This window comes from Salarias fasciatus, chromosome 1, assembly GCF_902148845.1.
Source record: "Salarias fasciatus chromosome 1, fSalaFa1.1, whole genome shotgun sequence".
Classification (NCBI taxonomy): Eukaryota; Metazoa; Chordata; class Actinopteri; order Blenniiformes; family Blenniidae; genus Salarias; species Salarias fasciatus.
Window position 1 is genome coordinate 39,026,805 of NC_043745.1, and position 15,213 is coordinate 39,042,017.

Genomic DNA, 15,213 nt, shown 5'->3' on the forward strand with positions numbered 1-15,213 from the left:
ATAATCCTGGACATTATAACATCCTGTCGCTGAATTTCCTTAAGAAATACAGCACCACTTTATCATCCGTTCACTCCGCTAAAACATATTACATATTATATATCATGCTGTATAATTATATATTGCATCGTATATTGCATATTGTATTGTATATATTGTATATATTATATATTTCCTGTTATATTTTTAAGATTCATGTTGTACATACAGTTAGATCTTCATTGTCTTTAGCTTCTATTATCAATCCTACGATTTGCAGTATTACTTGTTCATTATTGCACCATTCATTACTTTTGCACCCCGCTGTGGGTTCTATGAGCCTATACACCTGGAAATTTCTCCACTGTGAGATTAATAAAGTCTTCCATTCTATTCTATTCTATTCTATTCTATATTTATGGCTAAATGTGCAAAATAACATCAAACAGCTGCTGTCTCTTCTGGATTTTAACATGTTCTTTTTTTTAATTTTCAACTAAAAAAGTACAAAATCAAAACTGAAAAACCTACTGAACAAAAAAAACCCAACAGGGTGCAGTATCTAAACTGAAAACACACACCACAGTCCGCAGCAGCACACACAAATCAATGAACTAAGCAAAATAAATCCGATATGGAAACGGCACAAGCTTACATGTCTATGGACGTACGCACAAGCGGCAGATCAACAGATAAAAATAGAAACTTGAACTTGAAAGAACAGACAGATACACCGGATCAAACTCTTCATAGCGCCACACCACTGTCTGTTCCCTTCTTGTTCTTACCCAAACGGAGTAGCTTTACAGTGAGCTCCTGCTCTGGTTCTAGCGCCCCTAGTGGCTGGGCCCTCGAATTACATGCTATGCCTTCAGACTTCAGAACACAGAGAGAAAAAATATATGCGTCTTGCCTTTACCCGTGCGGCCGGGACAAACAACGTCCCGCACGGGGCAAGCCTCTTTTGGCTCAAATATGGGACGTCCCGGCTAATACGGCACAGTTGGTAACCCTACTTTGGAGGCTAAAGCTGCTGATGCCAGCTAGATCTGGCTAACTAGTGCTGCTAGCTAGCGCTGTCTCACTAATACTGTTAGCAAGCTCTGGCTATCTAATACTGTTAGCTAGCTCTGGATATCTAATACTGTTAGCTAGCTCTGGCTAACTAATAGTATTAGCTAGCTCTGGCTAACTAATACTGCTAGCTAGCTCTGGCTAACTAATAGTATTAGCTAGCTCTGGTTAACTAATACTGCTAGCTAGCTCTGGCTAACTAATAGTATTAGCTAGCTCTGGTTAACTAATACTGCTAGCTAGCTCTGGCTAACCTCTGATACTGGAACAACAGAACAAAAGAACAAGCTCAGAGAAGGTTCTGTCAACACAGTTTTTTTAGAATCATAGAATCCAGATTCAGCTTCAGGCTGAGAGCTGACCAAGCTTCATTCTGGACTCTGGTCTGAAGCTCCGGCTGGAGCAGAGCTTCACGGAGAACCTTCGTCCGCAGCCCAGATGGCTTCAGCCGCACCGGCGTTATCTCCTCTGACGAGCAGACTCTGAGTCTCAGCAGTAATAAAACGCTGAGAGGTTTCCTGTTATCAGCAGGCTGCGAACAGAAGGAGCGGCCGAGCGGCTCGGCGGTGACTCACGAGCCGAGCGCCGAACGCAGAGGAGCCGTCTCTCCTGCCGCCTTCTTCAGCATTCTAACAGCCACGGCAAACAGCTGATTCTCAACTCAAGTCACGACGCCTGTTCAGAAACGAGTCTCACTGTTAAAACAGCCTGATGGGCGCCGCTGTACGCCGCGCTGCTAGCTAGCTAGCTAGCTAGAAGTATTAGTCAGCCAGAGCTAGCTAGCAGTATCAATTAGCCAGAGCTAGCTAGCAGTACTAGTTAGCCAGACCTAGCAAGAAGGATTAATTAGCCACAGCTAACTAACAGTCAATCAATCAATCAATCAATTTATTTTTGTATAGCCCAGTATCACAACAACAGTTGCCTCAGAGGGCTTCAAGATGTTACATTGGTCGGTAAAAGTAAAAACAGTGATTAAGCATAATGGTAATATGTCAATATTTACAGTAACGAGACAGAACGAAGCAACCACCGCCTTAGACCCTCACATCCGGCAAGAAAAAACTCCAAAAACCCAGTGGGAGAAGAAGAAATCTTGGGGAGAACCACAGTATGGATGGATCCCTCTCCCAGGGACGGACAGCTTTGGCAACAGCTAGCATGAGACAATAAGTAAAGCCTAGGACAATGTTGAGTACAGTCCGTTAGTCAGCCACGTCGGGTTCGCCATGACAGATGAGCGAATGTGGCGGGAAACCTCAGCGCTTTGGGCACAAATGACATCTTTCATGAGGTTGGGAGACCTTCGAAGGTTGAGAAACAAGCTGAGTACAGTCGAACTCACTAGAACACCGATAACCTGACGGTCTGACAGTCTGATGCAGGGGTGCTCAACCTGTGGCTCTTCAGTCCCTCTGGAGCGGCTCCATGAAGCCTTCACCACATGAAGCGTGAATGAACATTAAACTTATTTCAAATTACTATATGATTCGCCACTCTTGGTTGAAAAGGGATTCAAAACAGGTTCAAGTAAAATTGGGAAAAATAGAAAAAAACCACAAGAAATGGAGAAAAAAATGATAGAACAGCTTAAAAAACGTGACATGTCTCCAATTTCTAACATTACAAAATGAAATACGGCAGAAAAAAAAGCAGAGGAAACTGTTTAAAACGAGGTAAAATGGCTAAAATTTCAAAACTGTCAATAAAAAAAGCTCAAAAAGAGGAACGGAACTGTGAAAATCAGGAACAAAAATGTTCTTTATGGCTGCAGAATACTGGACTCGACTGAAAGTCACTGAAACGGTTGTTTTGGTCATGAAGGTTTCAAAACGCTGTTCTAGAGTTTAAAACCAGACAGAAGAAGCATCAACGGTCCACGTCCATGGGATGGACAGAGTGTGTGAGAGTGTGTGTTTCTGAATATCAGCTGCCGTTTGGAATGTTCCGAAGGGGAACTCGGCGTTCCATCCAATCTTGGTTTCAGGACACTTCTCCTTCGCACGGCAACGTGTCCGTTTCCACGGCAACGACAGAAACACTGACAGCGGTGCAGTTCTCACGTCGGTCCACTAGGTGTGCAGAGAAGAGTCACTCAGGCTGAATCCCGTTTCCCCCCTCGGCCCTCCCCCTCGGCCCTCCCCCTCGGCCCTCCCCCTCGGCCCTCCCCCTCCGTTTTGCGTGTTCACGTGGAGGGGTAGGAGTGTCCCGACCGCCATTATGACGGAGGGGTAGGGGGAAGGGGGAGGGCTATTCACCCCTCCAAACGGAGAGTCTCCCGAGGCACACTCCAAACGGAGGGGTATGACGCAGTGGCGGCCGGTGGCGAGGGGCGGCGGCGGGAGCGCTTGTTTTGTTTTGGCGCATTCCAAACACAACAGATAGACGACTATTTTCAATAAACTGGTTTCTTCAACACCGCCCACCTGGAATGCGCGGGTGTGGAAACGAGCGCTCCCACCAATGCGGAAGTGAACTGACCCCGCCCGCCACTTGCGGTGTAGGCGGACAAAACAAGCGCTCCCGCCACCGCCCCTCGCCACCAGCCGCCAGCTTTGCAAGATAGGCAAGATGGCGGCGTCCGCAACGAAAGAAGTTCATTAATGTCACTATTTCTCAATGAATAAAGTTTTAAAATGTAAGAAAAACATTCTTCTTCGGCAAACAATTGTTGCATCTGCCTGCGTCATCGGCAGCGGCGACTCCTGATGACGTACACGATTGTCGGAGGGGTGTCCCAATTCGGAGGGGTTTACTTTCAGCCCTACTCCTTAGCACTCCGTTTCAAAGGGGTAGGGCTAGAAAGAGAAGTAGGATTGGGCCTAAATCAGCCGATGTCTGGTTGACCTTTCACCCCTTGACCCCCTCTTTCCTCGATCGACCGGTGGCCTGCAGCTTCACCGAGGCGTCACTCTTAAAATAACAGGAGGGGCGGCGCCGGTGAGTCAGGCTGCTCCGCTCCACGCCGCCCAGAGAGGGAGCCGGGCTCTGATTGGCCCACACACACACACACACACACACACACACACACACACTCACAGGAAGAGGAGCTCAAGCAGGGGGAATGGCGAGCGAGGGGAGCTAGGGGAGGCCGGAGGCCGGGTTGGGACCGCAGCGCCGCAGCTTTCACTGCTCGGCCTCAGAAATGAGAGGAACTCAGCGCAGTGTGGAAACCACAGGCAGCCCAGGTGGGCGGAGCCGAGGCAGCGAGCGGGGGCGGAGCCGAGGCGGCGGTCCGGGGTCCGGGGCTCTGAGTCAGTCACGGTGACTCACGTCTCTGGATGAGATGCAGCAGTTATCAGCAGCGTGAACCAGCTGGGACGTGTGTGTGTGTGTGTGTGTGTGTGTGTGTGTGTGTGTGTTCTTGTATTTCTATCCTTGTCGGGGCCAAGTGTCCCCACAAGGATAGCAAAACATGGAACGACGTGCCTTGTGGAGACCTTTTTCCGGTCCTAAGTAGGAGAAACAGTGTTTTCTTGACCATGTTGTTGTTACTGAAAAAAGTAAAAGTGCAAAAACATTTCTTTAGGGTTAGGCTTTGTTGTGGTGTGGGTTAGGGTTAATTAGGGTTAGGGGCTAGACATGAATGGGAGTCAATGGACGGTCCCCACAAGGATAGAAATACAAGACTGAGCGTGTGTGTGTGTGTGTGTGTGTGTGTGTGTGTGTGTGTGTGTGTGTGTGTACACACACTGAGGCTACCCCGCTGCACACACAGCCTAACACACACACACGAACCTGATTACAAGACTTTAGAGAACAGACTGCTTTACATCCCATGGTCACCAGCAAGACCAGGACAGGTCCAGGTCCAGGTCCTGGTCCAGACTGTCCCTGTCCAAACTCTCCTGGTCCAGACTCTCCCAGTCCAGACTCTCTCGGTCTAGACTCTCCCGGTCCAGACTGTCCCGGTCCAGACTCTCCCGGTCCAGACTCTCCTGGTCCAGACTCTCCCAGTCTAGACTCTCCCGGTCCAGACTGTCCCGGTCCAGACTGTCCCGGTCCAGACTCTCCCGGTCCAGACTGTCCCGGTCCAGACTGTCCCGGTCCAGACTCTCCTGGTCCTGGTCATTTTAACATTCACAGCAATACTTGTGTGAGAACTGACCGTTTCCAAATTGTTGGCGTGAAAAAGCAGAACTCTCCTGAACCCGTCAGAACCGTTTCCTCTCCAGTCAGAAGTTCTGCGGTTTGACGCCACGGTTCAGGCCGACTGACCGACCGGGTCTTTTTACCAACAACCTGACGGTGACCGGACCCACTGGACCGAGCAGAGGACCACCGGCTGCTGCATCCCGGCTCGGAGCAGCCAGAGGAGTTCATGTGTCGGCGGGGGGCTGGGGGGCTGGGGGGTGGGGGGGGTGTAGGGGGGGCGCTCCCCGTGGACAGGCCCGGACACGCCGGCAGCTGCTGTCAGCCGCCGGACCGGAGGAGGAATTAATAGAAGCAGCAGCTCTCCAGGGACCGGGTCCAGGGCGCCGCGGTGACAGCCAGGCCTGCCGTCCGACCGGAACGGGGTCCGGGGGGGTCCTGGCGGTCCCGGGGGGTCTTAATGCACCCTGCCTCTTCCCCTCCGCCTTACCGGTGAGAAACATGAGACCCGGATCATGACGGGCATTATTTAACTTCCCGGGCGAGCCGAGCTGCCAGCGCCGGGCCGGGCAAGCCGGGATCTGCTCCCTGGCAGCGGGCAGGAATGTGGGCGTGGCGCCGCTGCGGCGTTCGCTTCCCACCCCGCACACCGCGCCGCTACCGGGCGGGGGGGTCCTGACAGCTGAGCAACCTGAGGAACTTTAACTCAGCAATGCTGCACTGGTTCCACCAGATCCCATCGGGCTCCACCGGGTCTCACCGGGTCCCACCGGGTCCCACTGAGCTCCACCGGGTCCCACCGGGCTCCACAGGGTCCCACTGGGCCACACCAGGTCCCACCGGGACCCACCGGGCCACACCGGGTCCCACCGGGCCACACCGGGTCCCACTGGGCTCCACCAGATCCCATCGGGCTCCACCAGGTCCCACCGGGTCCCACCGGGCCACACCGGGTCCCACCGGGCCACACCGGGTCCCACTGGGCTCCACTGGGCTCCACCGGGTCCCACTGGGCCACACCAGGTCCCACCGGGTCCCACCGGGCCCCACCGGGTCCCACCGGGCCACACCGGGTCCCACTGGGCCACACCGGGTCCCACTGGGCTCCACCGGGCTCCACCGGGTCCCACCGGGTCCCACCGGGCCCCACCGGGCCCCACCGGGCCACAGCCCCCCAGGCGCAGGTGAAGTGAAGCTCCGGCCGTCGGCCTCGCCGATCAGAGACGCTTTCAGGAGAATCAATAAACTTTCATTCTGTTTACACGACGACGCTCAGAGCCACTGAACACAGCTCCCGAGGTGGAACTTTTTAAAGACACTCCGGCTTTTTGTAAACGCTCCAACTCCAAGAAAATGAGGAAAAACTGAACTTTTCGAAAACGGAACCCAAGGTGGAACTTTTTGAAAACACTTGGGCAACGTCACTGTGAAGACGGGAGAAAACAAAACTTTTTGAAAATGCTCCAACTCTGTCATTGATTGAAAACGCAACTTTTAGAAAACAGCTGGAACTTTCGGAAAACGCCTGGGCGCCACTGCCGTGTAGACGGGAGAAAACACAACAAACACAACACAACTTCACGTCTGAACCAACATCACTTTGAGGAAGACAGAAAGAAAGACGCCAGTTAGGGAATCGAACTAGCAACTTTCAGACTGCAAGAGACAGAGAGAGAGAGAGAGCGGAGAGAGAGAGAGAGAGCGAGAGAGAGAGAGAGAGAGAGAGAGCGGGAGAGCAGCGCTCATGGTGGTTACCTAACTCTCTCTCATTGATATGCAGCAGAACACGGAGGACAAAATGTACCGCTGGACTCGAACCGGCATCCCGGGGAAGGAGCCATGATGGGTGAACCCTCAGCAGCGATCACGTGATGCAGTCTGGCCTCAGAGGGCTGACAGGAGTCAGGACCTGACGGGAACTGATGCTGGAGCAGGTCCAGCCAGGACCTGGCGCTCCAGTCCCTGGAGCTCTGCGGAGCTGCTGCATCCAGCGCAACTTTTAGCAAAGTTGTTGACGTTCAGGTTTCAAACCAGCGACCTGAAGGCACAATATCCAGCAACACACAACTACAGGTGCAGAATAAAGCGCTGACACGCACACGCACAAACACGCACGCACTCGCCCACGCAGCAGAAAGCGTCCCCAGATTAAGGCCAAGTTATATAACTTGGACTCCATTCGCGCCGCGCGCGGCTCCTCCGCGAGCTCGAACCTGCGCGGCGGGACGTCAAAGCTCCGCGAGGACCCACGTCGACGTGTCAGCCTGACGCACGGAGCGCAGGCGCCGCGGGTCGGACCGCGGGCCGGTGCGTAAAAGGGCGCACGGAGCCACGCGTATGCGTACGCGCGCGCGCGTGCACTGACCTGGGGATGGTGATGCATTTGGTGCTCGCGCTCTGCGCGGTGATGGCTTTCTCCAGCTCGTCCAGCTGGCCCGTCTTCTTCAGCTTCTTCACCAGGCTCTTCACCGCCTTCTCGCTCCATTTCTCCTCCTGGCCGTTCTGCTCGCCCTTCTTCCAGCCCAGCAGCCGCTTCACGATGGGGGGGGTGAAGGGCAGGATGGACATCTTCAGCCTCACTCAGGTCCAGCGGTCCCGGACCCGGACCCGGACCCGGAGCGACCAGCAGCGGCGGGACAAAAAGTCCAGGTCGTCTCGGTTCGAGGCGCACAAAGTTGTTCCTGGAGGTGGGGGTGTTGTGAGGCTGACAGCTGGCTGGCGGTGTTGTTGTTGTTGTTGTTGTTGTTGTTTATTGATCCCCTCTCAGACGCATCTCGAGCTCGACCGCAGCTCGAGCGGACTCACTCAGTCTGAGCTCAGCGGAGCGGCGGAGCCTGGAGCCGCGGGGCGGTGCTCCTCCGCCGCGCGATATAGTCCCTCGAGTCCCTCTGCTCTGGAGCGCCAGCGGAATTCAGAACACACACGCGCGCGCACACACACACGCACACGCAGAGAGGCAGTTTATGCTTTATTTATGTATTTCTTTATTTCTTTAGTCATTTCTTTATTTATTTTACTTTTTGGGTGATGGGGGGGTTCTTTCGTTTCATATTAGGGCTTTTTTCTTTAGTTACATTTAAAAAGATCCGAAAATAAAATAAATAAACAAACAAACAAAAAAACCATTAGAAAAACCTTTTCATGTGAGCAGTCAGTGTTTGCTTTGGCAATTTTATATCTTTAACTTTTTGTTGGGCTTTTTTGTTATGTTCTGTCTCTAAATTTAAATATATGAATAAAAAATTAAAAACACTGAAAACTATTTGTGTGTGTGTGTGTGGGGGGGGTTTAATACATAAATAAACAAATAAATAAAAAGACAAAAACTTTTAGTCTGGGTGGCTTCCATATTCCACAGCTCGGTCCTCTGCAGAGCAGCTGAAGTCTGTGGGAAATGCAAATGCAGGATGTGCAGCTGGGTGGAGGCGAGACGGAGGCTGGGTGGAGGCTGGACGGAGGATCGGTGGAGACTGGGTGGAGGCTGGGTGGAGGATCGGTGGAGGGTGGGTGGAGGCTAGACGGAGGCTGGGCGGAGGCTGGGTGGAGGCTGGGTGGAGGATCGCTGGAGGATGGGTGGAGGATCGATGGAGGATGGGTGGATGATGGGTGGAGGATGGGTGGAGGGTGGGTGGAGGCTGGGTGGAGGCTGCAGCTCAGACTGCTCTGAAGCTGGTAAAGTCTCTGATCTCTCTCTGCTGGTGCTTCACCTGTTTCCTGCTGTTTGAAGGGATCGGGCGCAGCGGTTTGCTCTCTCCCCTCACAGCATGACATCCCTGGTTTGAGTCCCGGTTCAAATTCAAGTCCTTCCTGTCTGAGGTCTCAGGAGGAGGACGTTTCCCACCAGGACAAAAACAAGTGAATACTGTGTAGAAGAGCAGAGTCCACCGTGGCCCTCCTTTCTGGAGTGAAGCCACGGTGGAACAACGGTTCCCGTTCGGGGTCTGCCGCCTCCCTCGCTCTCGGAACCCCGGACCTTCACTTCGGGATCTAAAACTGTAGCGCTGGCTCTGAAAACGTCCCGTCTCTGTCACATAATTACAGCCTGAGGCCCGTTTTCCACCACATCGTTAGAGAGTTGAGTGTTTCCAGCTCCGGGGGCAAAACCTTCTCCTCCATTGTTTCCTCTCCTCTGTATTTTGGGAAATCGGCGTCGAGTCCAAACTGCCAGAGAAAGACTGAGGTTCGACTTTCAGCTTCCAGTAATTCACTCTGGTTGGTTGGTTTGTCGGCAGCAGAAGGGATGAGGCTCCAGACCATGTATACACACATAGAACAGGAACAAAACAACAAGGAGACAAGAAACAAACACAAAATGACAACAACGAGACAACAAACACAAAACAAGAACAAAGACACAAGAAACAACCGCAGAGACAAAACAACAACAAGGAGACAGAAACAAATGCAAACAACAAACAGACAAGACACAAGCACAGAGACAAAACTATGACAAAGAAACAAGAAACAAAAACAAAAGAACAACAAGGAGACAAGAAACATCTACAAACAAACACAAAACAACAACAAAGAGACCTGACACAACAACAATAAAACACAAACAGCTACAAACACGCACAAACAAACCCCGAATAGACAAAACAGCAACAATAAGACAAGAAACAGAAAAAAAAATTGCAGATAGACAAAACAGCAACAAAGAGATGAAACAATGAGAAAAAAAAAAACCAAGTGACTGTTCTTTTGTCGTGTATGTGTGTATCTGGATGAATGTATGAACGCTTGTATTTGTACATTTACTGAAACATGGAGCAGGTTTTATATCGTCACACTGTAACTGAATCTAAAACGAGTCCTGCGGCGTTTCTGTACGATCGGAATCTCTGAACCCGCCTGGACTTGTTGGACGTCTGACTGCCGCTCAGCTCGGTGTCTCTCCCGTCCTGAACTGCAGCCAACTTCAGCCTGAGCGCATGCTAACGTGAACGCCCCCCCCCCCCCCCCCCCCCCCCCCCCCCCCCCCCCCCCCCCCCACCGACTCAGTGTCAAGGAGTCAAGTGGCAGATGTCCAGTCGAGTGTGCAACAGTGCTGAGCTCATCTCACACACACACACACACACACACACACACACAGAGTTTGGGGGTGTGAAGCTGCCTTTGTTGTCGGAGCTTCAAAAGAGCCTTTTTCCTGCTCCGGACTGAGCCGTCTTGTTAGCGGGCGTCTGGAGCAGCCCAGCTGACTGCTCATGGCTCCCAGTCCTCCTCCAGCAGGGGATCCTGAGAGCCGGATCACCAGATCCGGTCCGGACCGAGGGCCCGGTGCTCCAGACCTCCGGCCGGGCCTCCTCTGACACTTCACAACCGGACGAGAATAGTAGCACTGACCCGCGGTTTCCATTCTGGTATGTGTGTACAGGAGCACTGACCCGGGTCCAGCCGCCCCCCTCCAGACCCCCTCGGCCCCCCCAGCTCCCTGCACAGTGTGTAGTTTGTGCTAAAAATAAAGCTGGCATCGGCTCAGCAGGACAGACCCGTCACTTTCATCTATTCTGGTGAGAGCAGGATGTATTTTTATGTTGACGATCTCTCTTTTATACATGAATATAAAGAGTCCGTGGAGAGACTGAGGAAGTTTGCGTTTCTACATGCAGCAGTTAGAGTCATGTAGAACCAGCGCTGGCAGTTTAGACTGCTGCTAACATTCACAGGTAAACATGCTGTTTATTAAGTGGAAGAAGTGTGAAGTATTTCCTACTGTGGAAACACTTATTACAGTGTAGATGGTCAAAAAGAGACCTGCAGGAGGGGCGGGCAGGAGGGGCAGGCAGGAGGGGCAGGCCGCCGTGCCCCCCCCTCCTGCCACCTGTCTCCAGGACGGTGTTCAGCCGGCCGGCCGGTCGGTGGAAACAGCTGGTGAGTCTGTCGGAGTTTGGAGCAAGACGAGGCGGATATGGGGTTCAGGGTGGGGGATGGGGTCACAGATGGGCCGCAGTAGACGGAGGGGTGTGAAGGAGGGGTTCAAGGGTGTGAGTGTGTGTGTGTGTAGGTCTTCTGTGCGAAGAATTACTGAGCACAAAGGCACGTCAGCAGCTCTGAATGGGCAGAGAGAAGCTACGAGCCGACGGATGGTAATGACCTCAGGGGACTGAGACTGGTGTGTGTGTGTGTGTGTGTGTGTGTGTGTGTGTGTGTGTGTGTCAGCTGGTGTCCCAGAGGACCAGGAGGTCACAGGGAAAGCCTCCCTGGGTGGATGAGATAAGGTTGGAGGAGCAGAGAGGGCTCGGGTTAAACCCTGACGGAGATTCACTCCGTCACTCACTGCTGTTCAGACGAGGGGTGTTCAACCTGCGGCTCTGGGGCCACATGTGGCTCTTCAGTCCCTCTGTAGCGGCTCCATGAAGCCTTTGATACCCGAATAAACATTTATGTTATCTTTATATGATTCTATGATTCGTCACTCTTGGTTAAAACAGATTTAAACAAGGTTCAAGTAAAATTTGGTAAAATAGCTAAAACCACAAGAAATTAGGAAATATGATAGAACGGCTTAAAAAACCTGAAAATGTCTCCACTTTCTCACATAAGAAAATAAAATATGTCAGAAAAAAAGCATAGAAAACTGTTAAAAAGAACTAAAATGGCTCAAATTTCAAAATTATCAATAAAAAAAGCCCTGAAAAGAACAAAACTGTTAAAATCAAGAACAAAAACAAGTTGAGAGTAATGAAATGTTTCTCTTTTCTGAACTGGAGTTAAAACTTCATGAATGCATCAGAAGATCTGGCTTCTGTTTGTGAAGCTTCCTGAGCTGCTTTCTCCTCGTTTTAAAGGTTCAAAGTTCTTTATGGCTCCAGATCTACTGGACTTGAGGAAAGCCACTGAAACGGTTCTTCTGGTCAGAAAGGCTGCAGAGACTTTGCCCTCCTAGAGCCCCACAGCCTCCAGCCTGGGATCTGCATCTGGTCCTGGAGAGCTTGTGTCAGCCTCCTTTTGAGCCCCTGGCAGCGGCGGAGCTGCAGAATGTGTCACGCAAGACGGCGTTCCTGCTGGCCATTACCACGGCGAAGCGTGCGGGGGAGCTGCACGCTCTGTCTGTTCACCCAGCATGCCTCAGGTGGCATCCGGTTGTAGCGGGCGTCACGCTGTGAACGCCGCTTTCCTTCCGAAGGTGCCGTTGGGTCTGCGAGCCAACCAGCCTATAAGACTCGCTTGATATGACCCCCCGTCGGGTGACCCGGGGGGCTGGCCAGACCTCTTGTGCCCAGTCAGAGCTCCGAGAAGCTACATAGCTGCTGTGGATGTCTGACCAGCTGTTTGTCTGCTACCGAGGCCCAGCTCCAGGCAGCACCTGTCCCACTGGGCGGTGGACACCATTCACCATTCCTACCAGGCCGCAGGACAGCATCCGCCCCAGGTGTGCGCTGCCATTCCACCGGGGCGGTGTCCACATCATGTGCCACCCTGAAGGGGCCGCCCCTGGACGAACTATGTGCTGCCGCCTCCTAGACGACACTTGGCACCTTCTCCAGGTTCTACAGGTGGACATTGTATCTCCCCATCCACTGGGGTGGTGCTGGGGATGGTACTGGGGGTGGATGGTGCTGGGGATGGTACTGGGGTGGATGGTACTGGTGGGTGGTACTGGGATGGTACTGGGGGTGGATGGTGCTGGGGATGGTACTGGGGGTGGATGGTGCTGGGGGTGGTACTGGGGATGGTACTGGGGATGGTACTGGGGGTGGATGGTGCTGGGGGTGGTACTGGGGATGGTACTGGGGGTGGATGGTGCTGGGGGTGGTACTGGGGATGGTACTGGGGATGGTACTGGGGGTGGATGGTGCTGGGGTGTGGTACTGGGGATGGTACTGGGGGTGGATGGTACTGGGGATGGTACTGGGGGTGGTACTGGGGGTGGATGGTACTGGTGATGGTACTGGGGGTGGTACTGGGGGTGGTACTGGGGGTGGATGGTACTGGGGATGGTACTGGGGGTGGATGGTACTGGGGATGGTACTGGGGGTGGTACTGGGGGTGGTACTGGAGGTGGTACTGGGGGTGGATGGTGCTGGGGGGTGGTACTGGGGATGGTACTGGGGATGGTACTGGGGGTGGATGGTGCTGGGGGTGGTACTGGGGATGGTACTGGGGGTGGATGGTACTGGGGATGGTACTGGGGGTGGTACTGGGGGTGGATGGTACTGGGGGTGGTACTGGGGGTGGATGGTACTGGTGATGGTACTGGGGGTGGTACTGGGGGTGGATGGTACTGGGGATGGTACTGGGGGTGGATGGTACTGGGGATGGTACTGGGGGTGGTACTGGGGGTGGTACTGGGGGTGGTACTGGAGGTGGTACTGGGGGTGGATGGTGCTGGGGGTGGTACTGGGGGTGGTACTGGAGGTGGTATGGGGGTGGTTGGTGTGGGGGGGGATGGGGGTGGTATGGGGGTGGATGGTGCTGGGGATGGTACTGGGGGTGGATGGTACTGGGGATGGTACTGGGGATGGTACTGGGGGTGGTACTGGGGGTGGTACTGGGGGTGGTACTGGAGGTTGTACTGGGGGGTGGATGGTGCTGGGGATGGTACTGGGGGTGGATGGTGCTGGGGATGGTACTGGGGGTGGTACTGGGGGTGGATGGTGCTGGGGATGGTACTGGGGGTGGTACTGGGGGTGGTACTGGGGGTGGATGGTGCTGGGGGTGGTACTGGAGGTGGTACTGGGGGTGGATGGTGCTGGGGGTGGTACTGGGGGTGGATGGTGCTGGGGATGGTACTGGGGGTGGTACTGGGGGTGGTACTGGGGTGGATGGTGCTGGGGTGGTACTGGGGGTGGTACTGGGGGTGGTGCTGGAGGTGGTACTGGGGGTGGTACTGGGGGTGGTACTGGGGGTGGATGGTACTGGGGGTGGTACTGGAGGTGGTACTGGGGGTGGATGGTGCTGGGGATGGTACTGGGGGTGGTACTGGGGGTGGTACTGGAGGTGGTACTGGGGTGGTACTGGGGGTGGTACTGGGGGTGGATGGTACTGGGTGGTGGTACTGGAGGTGGTACTGGGGTGGATGGTGCTGGGGATGGTACTGGGGGTGGTGCTGGAGGTGGTACTGGGGGTGGTACTGGGGGGTGGTACTGGGGTGGATGGTACTAGGGGGTGGTACTGGGGGTGGATGGTACTGGGGGTGGTACTGGGGTGGTACTGGGGGTGGATGGTACTGGGGGTGGTACTGGAGGTGGTACTGGGGGTGGTACTGGGGGTGGTACTGTGGGGTGGATGGTACTGGGGGTGGTACTGGAGGTGGTACTGGGGGTGGTGGTGCTGGGGATGGTACTGGGGGTGGTACTGGGGGTGGTACTGGGGGTGGTACTGGGGGTGGATGGTACTGGGGGTGGTACTGGGGGTGGTACTGGAGGTGGTACTGGGGGTGGTACTGGGGGTGGTACTGGGGGTGGTACTGGAGGTGGTACTGGGGGTGGTACTGGGGGTTGTACTGGGGGTGGATGGTGCTGGGGATGGTACTGGGGGTGGTACTGGGGGTGGTACTGGGGTGGTACTGGGGTGGATGGTGCTGTGGGTGGTGCTGGGCCCTGCAGAAGCCCTCAGCGAGGTAGGTCCCTGGGGTTCCACATGACTGAGTTCTCATACGTCATTCAGGGCTTTAAGCACCGCCTCTGGCGGTCAGTAGGGATGACATAGGACGAAAGCTACAAATGTAACTACGGTTCTATGAATCCTGGATGACCGCCAGAGCGTTCAGTCAGTCAGAATTCTGTAAGATTCTGTAAGAACTGAGCCTGTAGCAGGACACCAGAACTTCCAGTAGTTCCTGGGTCACCCAGTGACGTTGTTGGTGTACATACTGGACTGCGCATGGTGAAGGGAACATTCCAGAGCTTTAAGCTCCGCCTCTGGCGGTCAGGAGGGATGAAACAGAACAGTAGTGACATTCGTAACTTTAGTTGTTGTGTAGTGCTGTTGTTTTGTTGTGCTTACTGTTGCTGTGGTGTTTACTGTTGTGTTGTACTGTTGTAGTGTTGTGTTGTACTGTTGTTTTGTTGTTTACTGTAGTGTTGTGTTGTACTGTTGTTGTGTTGTTTACTGTTGTGTTGTGCT

At 53.7% G+C, this 15,213-nt stretch overlaps 2 protein-coding genes across 2 annotated transcripts in view; both read right to left on the minus strand.

Annotated features, from left to right (window-relative positions):
* The window catches only part of smad3a (SMAD family member 3a), a 37,084-nt gene extending 29,123 nt beyond the window's left edge, over nucleotides 1–7,961 (minus strand). Inside the window, 1 exon segment of the mRNA XM_030111025.1 lies at nucleotides 7,511–7,961. Coding sequence (XP_029966885.1) covers nucleotides 7,511–7,713 — 203 coding nt within the window. The 5' untranslated portion in view covers nucleotides 7,714–7,961.
* A 4,674-nt stretch (nucleotides 7,962–12,635) lies between these two features.
* Nucleotides 12,636–14,743, minus strand: LOC115388565 (proline-rich extensin-like protein EPR1). Its single transcript, XM_030091783.1, has 3 exons — nucleotides 14,468–14,743; nucleotides 14,277–14,418; nucleotides 12,636–14,218 (listed from the first exon to the last, which is right to left on the minus strand). The coding sequence occupies exons 1-3, from the start codon at nucleotides 14,741–14,743 to the stop codon at nucleotides 12,636–12,638; spliced, it is 2,001 nt and encodes a 666-aa protein (XP_029947643.1).
* Between the last annotated feature and the right edge of the window lie 470 nt (nucleotides 14,744–15,213).